General features: G+C 38.5%; 1 protein-coding gene across 1 annotated transcript; it reads right to left on the reverse strand.

Annotated features, from left to right (window-relative positions):
* Positions 1–213: 213 nt before the first annotated feature.
* Positions 214–11,609, reverse strand: LOC130367305 (extracellular calcium-sensing receptor-like). The gene is made up of 8 exons (XM_056569713.1): positions 11,569–11,609; positions 10,014–10,154; positions 9,338–9,629; positions 4,831–5,661; positions 4,000–4,227; positions 3,203–3,236; positions 2,231–2,401; positions 214–1,124 (listed from the first exon to the last, which is right to left on the reverse strand). Exons 1-8 carry the CDS (start codon positions 11,607–11,609, stop codon positions 214–216), a joined length of 2,649 nt encoding a protein of 882 aa, XP_056425688.1.
* Between the last annotated feature and the right edge of the window lie 1,144 nt (positions 11,610–12,753).

Below are 12,753 nucleotides of genomic sequence, written 5' to 3' on the forward strand. Positions count from 1 at the left end.
AAGCCACATGATAGTTGCAGGATATGGATTGTTCCTAAATTTAAAGTGAACCTAGAACTTCTGACACTTATATAAAACACCAAATTGGACCTTACAGGATATATTGATTTACATGTCTCTAAGGTGTAGAACCATATAAGACATCTTTTTATTCAACAAAAAAGGTAAACATAAAACTGAAAACGGACATAGCAAAGAGAACATTTTTAATTGTCAATTAACATTTTTTTGTTTTGACATCAGTTTTTCCCTTGAGTTCATGTCGGGTCTAAATACAATAATATAACATTTTAAAATGAACATGCAAATAACCAAACCCCAGGTTGACGATTGGATAGCAAAGATCTCCATGGCCACCATATATTTTCCTCTTGAACTTAGAGATGCTGGAATGTAGGACAACCAGACGCTCAGGAAGGCCAGCATGCTGAAGGTGATGAACTTGGCCTCATTGAAGCAGTCGGGAAGTCTCCTGGCCAAGAAAGCTACAATGAAGCTAATGAAGGCCAAGAGACCGAGGTAGCCAAGCATAGACCAAAAAGCCAATGGTGACCCTTCATTACACTGAATAACTAGTATTTCAGAATTACTTTCTGAATTGACTTCCGAGAAGGGAGGAGAGAATGTCAGCCACATAATGCAAATAAATATCTGAATAAGGATACAGGAGATGACTATGAGATATGATACACGTGGACTAGTCCATTTCCTTAGTTGACTCCCAGGCCTTGTGGCATTAAAAGCAATGACTACCATAATGGTTTTTGCCAAGATGCAGGAGACACAAAGTGAAAATACAACACCAAAAGTTACTTGTCTTAAAAGACATATCTCATACTGGGGATGACCAATAAAGACTAAAGAGCAAAGAAAACAGAGTGATAGTGACAAAAGGAGAAGACAACTCAAGGAGTAGTTATTGGCTCGAACAATGGGGGTTGTTCTGTAGTGGATAAAAAGTCCAAAGATCACCACAGGAACCAATGATGAGGAGATGCCAGTAGTTGTTAAGGTGATGCCCAGTGGATCTTCAAGTGAAAGGAATTCTTGCGTCTTTAGAACACAATGATCTTGGCTTTGATTTGGCCACATATCCCATGGGCACTCTGTACATTGTAGTGAATCTTAAAAAGAGTGTTAAAACATATTGTGAAATCGATAGACATGAACTTGTGTTCCAGAAAGGACTTAACAATGGAATAAGAAAATTCAAATGGAAGAGCGTATGTAGACCAAAGTATCAAAAACTCATCAAGCTTTATTAGTACAAAATGCACAAAAATAGGACAAACACTTAAAAGCACATAAAATTAGAGATACAACTCCAGATCCACAAGGGCAGGAAGGGGGGGGGGGAACTGGTCAGGGTACATTAGATTCATGTATACAATGCCGCAGGTACAAAGATAGATGGGTAATGGGGAAATACAGCAAAATGCCCAAAGTAAATAAATCAATAAGCCGGGAAGGGGTTAAATCCCGATTAATAGCCCCATAACAAGGTGCATAGAAACTAAGTAGATTTCACCCGTAAAGAATATATGCAGGCTGGAACTGAGAACCCAACAGGACGTAAATAAGGTATAAACAGTAAATTACCTAGTGGAGAGGGTGAGAGAGTGTAAGACCAGACCGTCGTGGCCCAACGTTTCACCAAGATAGGCTTCTTCCGGGGCGGAAACGTTGGGCCACGGTGGTCTGGTCTTACACTCTCTCACCCTCTCCACTAGGTGATTTACTGTTTATATCTTATTTACGTCCTGTTGGGTTCTCAGTTCCAGCCTGCATATATTCTTTACGGGTGAAATCTACTTAGTTTCTATGCACCTTGTTATGGGGCTATTAATTGGGATTTAACCCCTTCCCGGCTTATTGATTTATTTACTTTGGGCATTTTGCTGTATTTCCCTATTACCCATCTATCTTTGTACCTGCGGCATTGTATACATGAATCTGATGTACTCTCACCAGTTCCCCCCCCCCCCTTCCTGCCCTTGTGGATCTGGAGTTGTATCTCTAATTTTATGTGCTTTTAAGTGTTTGTCCTATATTTGTGCATTTTGTACTAATAAAGCTTGATGAGTTTTTGATACTTTGGTCTACATACGCTCTTCCTTTTGAATTAGCTATTATTTAGCGTAGGACTGCATTATTGCATAGGGGTTCTTTTGGTGTTATTCTTTAATGGAATAAGAAAGTAAAACATGGGCTAAGTATTTTTGTTTTCTACCTGTTCGGCTAGATATCTCTCCGTAAGGACATGGAATGCATTGAAAACAGCAGGAAGGTTGGCCTTTTCTGGCTGCTTTCCTAAAGCCTGGTGGACAACTAGGGCTGCAGACTGAAACAGGTACCTGGGAACAATTTTGAGGAAAAATTTGTTTAAATGGGCAGGTAATGTCTTAAAGAAAGAAAATCACATGCCAATCAAACCTTCCATTGAGCCAGCCATGACAGCCTGTGTAGGTGGATCATCAATAACACTGATCAATGCTATGCCTGTGTATGGAATCAAAACATTGCATGTAAAAGTCCCCTATGGGGACTAAAAAAAATTGTGGATTTTTTTTTTTTAATAAATGTTAATAAGTCCCTTCCCTAATAAAAGTTTAAATTACCCCCTGTAAATAAAAATAAATATAATGATATGTGATATTGTCATGTGAGGAAATGTCCAAACTATTAAAATAGGATGCTAGTTTAACTGCAGTAAATAGTATAAAAGTAAAACATACCAAAGTAAAGAATTAGTACATATACCAATAAAAATTGAATAAAAAGTGATTAAAAAGTCCCATCAAAACAAAAATGATGTAGATAAAAACTACAAATCACAGTGCACAATGAGCACTCATAGTAGCAAGCAAGAGAAGTCAGCTTCCACGACCCGTCCGCACGGCAAATCTCCAAAGCAATGTGGAAAACAGCAAGTAGCCAGCGGTAAAAGAACTTCACTTTATTTCACGATCAGACATCAGTAAAAGCACTCAAACGGCAGTCCATAAAAACAGGAACGCTGAAACATGCATGACGACGTTTCTGGTCTTGCGACCTTTATCGAATGCATTTGATAAAGGTCGCAAGACCAGAAACGTTGTCATGCATGTTTTAGCGTTCCTGTTTTTATGGACTGCCGTTTCAGTGCTTTTACTGATGTCTGATCGTGAAATAAAGTGAAGTTCTTTTACAGCTGGCTACTTGCTGTTTTCCAATGAGCACTCATACATCACCTTATACTGAAAAGAAAGAAAGTTATAGAGGTCAAATTAGGGAAATCTTAAGCATACTAACTGTCACAAAAAGTTCCAAATTGTTTTTAAAATAGTAAAATAAAACAAAACCAACATAATTTGGGTATATAATTTCAGTGTAATAAAACTGACCCACAGAATAAAAATAACTTGTCATTTTAACTGTAAAAGTGTACTGTTTTGAAAAAACAAATAACCTACATTTCTTTTTTTTTTTTTACTTTTGCCCCACAGATAAGTTTTGTGATAACACAAAGGCTGTGCTTTCTTGACCTGCATAAAACAAGTCTCATACGGCCCTGAAGGTGATAAACTGAAAGTTATGGATTTTAAAAGGCAAAGAGTAAAAAAACAAAATGCAAAAACAAAAAATTGGCCTGGTCATATACACCAAAACAACCCTGTGTCACTAAGGGATTAAATAAAGAGTTCCATTTACAAACCATTCCTGGTTTGTAAATGGAAAGATTTTTATTAGATTTTTGCTGATCCTGGCTGCAGGGATTATTATGGTATGTCAGATCTTTATTTTATATTGGGCTCCTGTATCATCTGGATGTGGGTTTTGGCATTGGCCATATGAATATGAATGTTTCCATTCACTGAGTTTTATAAGCAAAGGATTAAAACATTGGATAGGTTAGAATGTTGTATATCTTTTTGTACTTTACTTCCTTATTATAAAAGTTTTTCATAACTTGATCATAGTAAATGGGAAAGCATAAAAGGGATATACATAGTATCTCACCTTGAGGTTTCCAGTCCCCCAATGTACGTGGCTGGTATTAATAGTGAAGATGTTCCCACTGGTTATACTGGTATCATAACTGCCCACTTTTACTTGTTGGATTTGTCCTTCAGGGCTCAGCTGCCAGTTCACAATATCGTACACAGCAGGGGGATCTCCGTTCTTATCGAAAAAGAGTTGTCTACCATTGGACGTGTTCAGATGTAACTTCTTCATATAGTGCAGCAACTGTGTGGAGATGATAAAGTACATTAGAGAGGTTGTTCCGGATGAAACCCTGCTTTTCTCTGGACAGTTACTCCATACTTATTCACAGGTTGTATGGGGAAACTGGGATAGCCCCCTCACCTCTTCAGGACTAATTTTTAAGTACATGCGTAATCATATAATTTTTGAGTAATTTTTTGGGACACATCTGGCTATATTTTTCTATTATTTTTCTATTAGTATTTAGTGAAAAAAACTAAATTATAAAAGTTTTGCATATTTTTATTATTTTAATGGCATACATTTTGAGAATTTGTAGTCAAATCTGTGATGAAACATTTTGATGGTCTTTAGTGACTGCCTTTTTTGCTATACTTGTGTTACTTTATTTTTTCAGTGGTATATGTCTAAAAAGCCTAAAAAAAACACTGCAAGTATTCTTATTAAAAAACTAATTGCTAATTAAATATCGGTCTTATGGTGACCTATGAGTATGGATGAATTCCTGACCAGTATATCAAGATATTAAGAATGAGGAGTAACCTTTGTATAGATGAACAGCATAATACACCAAACATGGTGGTGAGAACATTGTCAAAGTTCTTTTATTTAGCTTACACTAACCTGCCAAGGCTTCAAGTTCTCAATATCAGCGCATGATCCATTGAGGAATGGTCCATCTCCCTTCTTGCATTTACCCAAATTGTCCAGAGCCTTTGCAGCTGCATGAACCGCTAGATAGACATTGTATGTTACCCTCAGACTGGAGACATCATTGAAATTGTTCAGAATGCTCTTAAGACTTTCTTGGCCCGTACATTCTTTTATCGATGAGTTTGAAATGACTTTGGGAGACATCTGGTCTCTGAATTTGCAGCCAAAAACTTGTTCCCATAATAGTTTTGTCCATTGGTTTCCCACGATCATTGATGGATTTATCCTGTTAAGGAAATCTCCAAACCCTGGCATGCTTCCACTATGGAGGGCAAAACCAATTGCTCCAAGAAGAAGTCCTGAATATTTACTTACTGACAAGAAAGATGATGTAGACCAAGCTTCACTGGCAATACATACTTTTCCTGTGACATTCTGCCTCAGCATCTCATCTAGTACAAAGCTTAAGTCTATATCAGGAGAGAAGATGACCACCGCTGTGGCTGTTGAGTCTTTAACCACCCGAGCAATGTGTGGGGCATTTCGATCTTGCCGACTGGAGATTATGGTCTCTGTGAAAGCCACACAAGCTCCAGCTTTTATTATTTCCCTCTTGAACATTTGGATACCTTGCTGTCCATATTCATTATCAATGGCCACTAGACCAATCCAAGTCCATCCAAAGTGCAACACCAGCTCTGCAAGACCTTGAGACTGGAAGGCGTCACTGGGGACTGTTCTAAAAAATGATGGAAACTGGATATGGTCACTGAGAAGAGAACTTGTGGCAAAGTGACTGATCTGTTGGAAAAGCATATCATTGAGCGAGAACCATGTTTCAGAAACACTATTTCTCATTTAAATATGTATGACATAAACCCTCATTACTAAAAAATGTAATGCACCAAAAAATTGTTGGAATCAAATGAAACTTTGTATGTGACATAACATAATATGTGACATATCATAGAGAACACAAAAGTCTGTAGTACCTCTTGGGTTGTCTCTAACCTGGATGAGATACAGTTGGGCAAGGAAGCATATGGGTCTTTATGACATCCTGTGGCACATTGGCCAACCACTCATAGGTTGGTAGAGCTGGCTAACCATGAATGCAGAGACATTTCTGGAAACCCTTGGTGTGTGTATAAGCATCCTACTGAAAAAGGCCAGCTGTAAGCCATGAGAGGTGACACGTGTGGCTGCAGGATGTCCTGGACATATTGCTGAGCTGTTAGTGTTCCTCATATTACTACTAGGGGTGACCGACTGTTATATGCGATGGCTCCCCAGATCATCATACCAGCAGTTGGAGCAGTGTTTCACATCCTAGCAAAAAAATTATTGAAGTTCTCACCATCAGTACTCCATGCTCCAACCTTTCCGTTGTTGGCTTTCAAAACAGAGAATGGATTTGTCAGTAAAGACGATATGGTTCCAGTCCATAGTAGTTCATCCAGGTTTCATGTTCACAACACCAATACAAATAAAGGTGATGTGGCTGCTGTCAATGACAAAACACCTAATGGGTGCTGTGACACTAAATGTTCTTTTTTAATGTGCCTGGAAATGGTTTTGGCAGAGACGGGCATGTGTAATGAAGGATCCATCTGTGTTTGGATGATGGGGAAAGAAAACTGGTTTGTTGGTGGATCAAATGATCTTCTCTACTGGTGGTCTGTCAGGGCTGTCTGGAGCCTGTTCACCCTATGTGTGTGCCCTCACATAATCATTTTTCCTGAGTAGTGTTGAGCGGCATAGGCCATATTCGAATTTGCGATATTTCGCGAATATATGGATGAATATTCGTCATATATTCGCTAAATTCTCATATTCGTAATATTCACGGTTTATTTTCGCATATGCAAAAATGCATATATATGGAAATTAGCATATGTGAAAATTTGCATATGCAAATTTCCGCATATACGAAAACTCGCATATGTAAATTTTTGCATGTACGACAATTTGCATGCCAGTCTCACACAGTAGTATTAGAGCCTTCTTTTCACCACACAAGCTGGAAGCAGAGAGGGATGATCACTGTGATGTGTACTGTGAAAAACAAACAAAAATATATATATTCGTAATTGCGAATATATAGTGCTATATTCGCGAATATTCGCATTGCAAATATTAGAGAGCAGCACCATTCCTGAGAACTCCTGGCAACTTGGTCAGAACCACCTAGATGGTGGACAATTCATCAACATGCCAATCTTGCTTCTTTCAGTCCAATAATGTGCCTTCTCTCAAAGTCTGTTAGCTGCCTTTGAATGTGTCATATGTCTAGCAGTCAATGATCTCTCATCAAAAGGTACACTCCCCAAAAGTATCCTCTGAGATCATTTTTACAGGGCACAAGGGGGAAAGCTTTTTTTTTTTTAACAGTACAACTGTTTGTGGGTTATTAGTTTAGATGTGTCTACAATTGTGATTTAGATCCAGCCCCACTATTTTATTATTAATCAGTGTAGAAATTCCAAGGGATTCACTTACCTTTTTTTGCAACCGTAGATGGACAACTGAGTGAAGGGAAACTGGGCATTCTATGAAATTAGAAGTAAGGCCAAAAAAATCGTGTACATTCCTACATCTAAGATTTTATCAGTAGTGATGCTTGAAGGTTCTCCATGCCTACCTGGAGTGCGTCCTTATTACAATTTGCCTTTGTCAGTAGGCACATTTACATGTCGGAATACCATATTTAAAGATTTTAATATGTAAAGCAATGCTTCTATATGTTACTCACTAGGTCATGCAGATTCTTTACATGTATTTTTATGTGTCTAGCTTCTGTATTTGACTCACAAATCCCTCTGTTCTGCTGCTCACTCATTTTGACATCCACCCTCACTCTCTATTCATTCTCTTTCTCCCTAAGTCTGTTGTGATGGGTCTCTTCATCTTATCACTGCAGTCTGCTCCCTTAACCCCTCCTCTCTGTTTTCATACTGCAGTATGATAGGACAGGAGTGAGCACAGAGTAGTGCTAGTCCCACCCTCACTTACTGGACTTTTTCCCAGCCTGTGTTTCAACTGGAAAAAAGGTGAAGCTACAGCCAGACGTGAATATGTTCTGGATGGTATGAGGACCCCTTGTCTTCCTTTTTGTTATGCATGTTTTTTTTAAGAAGTATGTTATAAAGGATAATATTTTGCCAATATATACAACATATTAAATGTTTTTGAATCTAACAGTAATCGTTTAAGTTTAAGCCCAAATTGTATTGTGAACCCACCCTTTATTGCAATCATTAACCTCTTGTTATGTCCCTATCAGCTTACCGGACAATGGGAGGGTCCTCACCTGCCTCTCCATTGTCCGATCGCTGGTTACACTGATCAATGCTGTGCAATTGCATAGCATTGGTTGGTGTATGCAATCAGAAGTTTGCATGTTGTAGCATGCTTTTGGCAAAAAAAAAGTGTAATTTTTTTTTAATAAAAGTTCATTAACCCCTTCCCTATTAAACGTTTAAATCACCCCCTTTTCCCATTTTTTAAATAAAATAATGTAATAAAGAATAAAAATAATCATATGTGGTACTGCCGTGTGCGTAAATGTCCAAACTATTAAAATATAATGTTAGCTAAACCGCAAGGTCCATGGTGTACACGAGAAAAATACCAAAGTTAGAAATTGTACATTTTTGGTCACTTCATATACCATAAAAATATTAATAAAAAGCGATCAAAAAGTCCCATCAAAACAAAAATGATACCGATAAAAACTAAAGACAACGGCACAAAAAATGGACCCTCATACCGCCCCGTAGATGGAAAAATAAAAAAGTTATAGAAGTCAGAAGATGACAATTTTAAACATGCTAATTTTGGTGCATGTAGTTTATAATTTAAGTATTTAAATAAAATAAAACCTATATAAATTGTGTATCCTTGTAACCATATGGACCTACAGAATAAAGATAAGGTGTCATTTTTACCGAAAAGTGCACTGCGTAGAAACGGGAGCCCCCAAAATTTACTAAATGGCGTTCCTTTTTTCGTTTCACCTCACAAATATTTTTTTTCTTGTTTTGCCGCAGGTTATATTATATAATAAGTGATGTCATTACAAAGTACAATTGGTGATGCAAAAATTAAGCCCTTATATAGGTCTGTAGGTACAAAATTCAAAGTGTTGTGGTTTTTATAAGGGATGGAGGAAAAAACGAAAATGCCTTAACGTGAAAATAGGCCCTAAGGGGTTAAAATTCAGACTATAAGGAGTTGTATTTATTTACTCAAAGAAAAGATACATCTGAACTGGATCCTCGCAAATAAAGAAATGGATATTTGCATTCATACAAAGGCCTATAATCTATAAAGACAACCCAGATTCAGAGAAAGCAGGCCAGGAGAACCCATAGGAACCCATTAAATCTCTAGGAAACTATCAACTACCAATGATCAAAATCTTTTTGATGTCCAGCTATGAAAAAGACTTTAGTGGCATGGAGGCCCCAACACTTACTTGAGGATACCTGTATAGCCCCAGTATATGAGCCATTGAAATTGCGTATGTAGATGTAGAATGTCCAATTACTGCAGCCAATTGGGTCTCCTGGTTACATCGATAGTTGGGAAGAGATTCTCCATATCCACTTAACAACTGCAGAGTTCCTGACACAGCTCTCTGGAGGACTTTACAACAGTCAAAGATCTTGAATCCCAGGGTGATATTTGGCAAAATATCTGGGGTTTTGTTAATTTCTTCCACAGCGAAATGCACGGCTTGAGCACGCTGGTAGTTATCTAACCTGAAGCTGAGGACAACAGAGACAAGTTATTGTTTCCTGAATATTTAGGATTTAAAGGGAATCTGTCACCAAATCTCTTTATGAAGTCATCCTCCTTAATGTCCCCTTTCCTTATATACCTTCATTATCTTGTTTGATGGCTGAAAAATAGTTAACAAAAAACTTTGAAAATCGCTTTAGAGTGTCCGAGAGGCAGGTCTGAACCAGCATTGATCCGTCATGTCTCTAAGCACCACATCACAGCCAAATGATTGACATCCCACAATGTCTGACTATAAGAAGATCAATCTTGTGTGTGTGTGCACCCATACTTGTTGTTTCTGGCGCACGCACAGACTTTTACCTGAACCACTAGCAACTACCCGAACAGTAGATAAGAAGAAGCCTTACGTCATACAGATGGCCGGACCAGGCGCCTCCTTGTAATTGACCTTTGGGTAGATCTTGTCTATGTGAACAGGCATCACTGCCCCGATTATTATATCCCCATCCATAGAAATGCTTGTGAGCTCGCTGCCGGTCAGTCTGCAACTAGATTCAATACAATCACAGAATTGTAAGATAAATAGCAAGAACCGAAGCCTCATTGTCTCTAAGAATTGTGGCATCAGATGAAGAATCGGACATAGATGGAGAAGAAATTGTATAAACCAAAACCCTGCAATGAAATAATAAGAATTAATTCATTTTTGGTACTGGGTTGTATTTTAATGGGTACTATCGTGGAATTTTTTTTTTTAAATCAACTTGTGCCAGAAAGTTAAACAGATTTGTAAATTACTTCTATTTAAAAATCTTAATCCTTACAGTACTTTTTAGGGGCTATATACTACAGAGGAAATGCTTATCTTTTTAGATTTCTCTGATGTCAGGACCACAGTGCTCTCTGCTGACCCCTGCTGTCTATTTTAGGTACTGTCCCTAGAAGCATATGTTTGCTATGAGGATTTTCTCCTGTTCTGGACAGTAGAGGTCAGCAGAGAGCACTGTGGTCATAAAATCAGACAAATCTAAAAAGATAAGCATTTCCTCTGTAGTATATAGCCCCTAAAAAGTACTGGAAGATTTTTAAATAGAAGTAATTTATAAATCTGTTTAACTTTCTGGCACCAGTTGATTAAAAAAAAAAAAAAGTTTTCCACAGTAGTACCCCTTTAAAGAAATTATTTTTTCTCATACTCTAAAAACATATTGATAGGTTATCATAGAGTATAAGCTCCAGAAGTGACAGTGAGTGATGACAAGCTCTGTACAGTGCTGTGGAATATGTTAGTGCTATGTAAACTGAGAAATAATTATTATTTACTTTAGAATTGAGAACATAGTATTGTGGTTGTTTGAGGCCATATACCCTATGGTAGATTTTCCATGTTGAGCAAGTTTGGTTTGTGGTGAACAGGTTTTACCTGAACCGGTAATGCAAAAAGCCTCAATATAATTCTTTCAAATTAAAATAAATAAATAAATAAATGAATCTGTTGTGCACAGGTTCTTCAATGTACTGTTGCAAATACCATAGAGAATCCTTATCTTAAATTTTCGAAGAAAAAAAATACACAATACTTTTCTGTGTATAGGATCCTGTTACAACTCCAAAAAGGAGTATTTTCTTAGTATTATAAATGTTTTACATTTTTTTCTCAGATCATTCAATGTTGCAGCTAGTGAGAACCGTTGACCAGAGGTCTCCCTTCAGTAGACTTTATGAGCGAGGAGACCTAGGTGTCGAGAGCCAGCCAAGAGACATTCATACATCAACTCAGAAGACAATGTCATATATGATAGGCTTCAATATACCCAGAAGCATAGAACATAGTATAACAAATGATGGGCTTAGATGCACCGCTCGGCAGCAAACAGTATCCCAGATGATAGACACACTTGTTCAGCAGTACGCTGTCACTAGATCCCATATTATTAGACCTAAGTGTCATATTCCACTCACCTCATATTTATCTCACAGTTTCCATTGGTATTATCGCACATTCACTTTATATAAGAAGCTCTTGTCTGCCCTGGGAATTATATTGAAACATTCTGCCTTTTCCTGTATGTAGAAGCTCGTTCCCAGCAGGGAAATTATCCCCTTCGTATTATAGGAGAAATACATAATTATATTTAATGATATAATAAGATAAACAGCTATGTCACCCGAGGGACTGTCTCGCTGAATTTTCTGATGGTCAGAGGCAAACTGCAACAGAATGGAGTGAAATGTGAGATTTAAGAAGTGATACTTGGCCGTGGTTACAGGTGTTACAGATTAGGGGCTTTTCCACAGTAAAAACCTACACCTACACATACATACCTGATGACCTAAAGGTTTCTGGGTATCTACCACAGTTCATGATCCCAGCTGAGGCTTACTATTTGTCATATACACTAGGCTTTTACATTGATTTTGGATGTAATAAGTATTTCCAGAACTGTGTCTGGATAGCCACTTTATTACCATAAGTAGAAGAGTGGGCCTTGTCCAGCTTATGCTACTTGTTAAAGGGGTACTCTGCATCTAGACATCTTATCCCCTATCCAAAGGATAGGGGACAAGATGTTTGATTGCGGGGGTCCCGTCGCTGTGGACCACCGTGATCTCGGGTGCTGCACCCGGCGTACGTTTAGAACGTCTGGTGCAGCACGGGAGGCTCGTAACATCAAGGCAGCGCCCCGCTCGTGACGTCACGGCCACTCCCTCTCAATGCAAGTTTACGGGAGGGGGCGTGACGGCCGTCAAGCCCCCTCCCGTAGACTTGCATTTATGGGGCGTGGCCGTGACGTCACAAGCCTCCGTTCCTCATCGCCAGTCATCCGACATGGAGCGACGTTCGCTCTGTGCACCGGATGTCGCAGCCGAGATCACGGAAGTCCCCAGCGGCGGGATCCCTGCGATCATACATCTTATCCCTTATCCTTAATATGTCTAGGGGCAGAGTACCCCTTTAAGTACTTCATTTTCCCAGTGCTGTAACATAAGGCATCAAAATAAACCTCTGTCATTTTGTCAGGTGTCCCTGAACCTATACATTAAACAGAGAAGGGCCATGTATGATTGTTTACTGTGGCCCAAGTAGGTAAATGTCAGTGCTGTACAAAGCCTACAACTAGTAGGTTGCAGCACTCTTGGTCAAAA

The sequence above is a fragment of the Hyla sarda genome, chromosome 4, assembly GCF_029499605.1.
Source record: "Hyla sarda isolate aHylSar1 chromosome 4, aHylSar1.hap1, whole genome shotgun sequence".
NCBI lineage: Eukaryota > Metazoa > Chordata > Amphibia > Anura > Hylidae > Hyla > Hyla sarda.

What these genes read in the sequence shown, in the direction of transcription:
- LOC130367305 (XM_056569713.1), bottom strand. Translation starts at nt 11,609, where the DNA reads ATGTGCGATAATACCAATGGAAACTGTGAGATAAATATGAG. An exon ending in AACTGTGAGATAAATATGAG is followed by an intron (nt 10,155 to 11,568) that starts GTGAGTGGAATA and finishes TATTGAATCTAG; the next exon opens with TTGCAGACTGACCGGCAGCG. An exon ending in AGAGATATCTAGCCGAACAG is followed by an intron (nt 1,125 to 2,230) that starts GTAGAAAACAAA and finishes ACTCTTTTTAAG; the next exon opens with ATTCACTACAATGTACAGAG.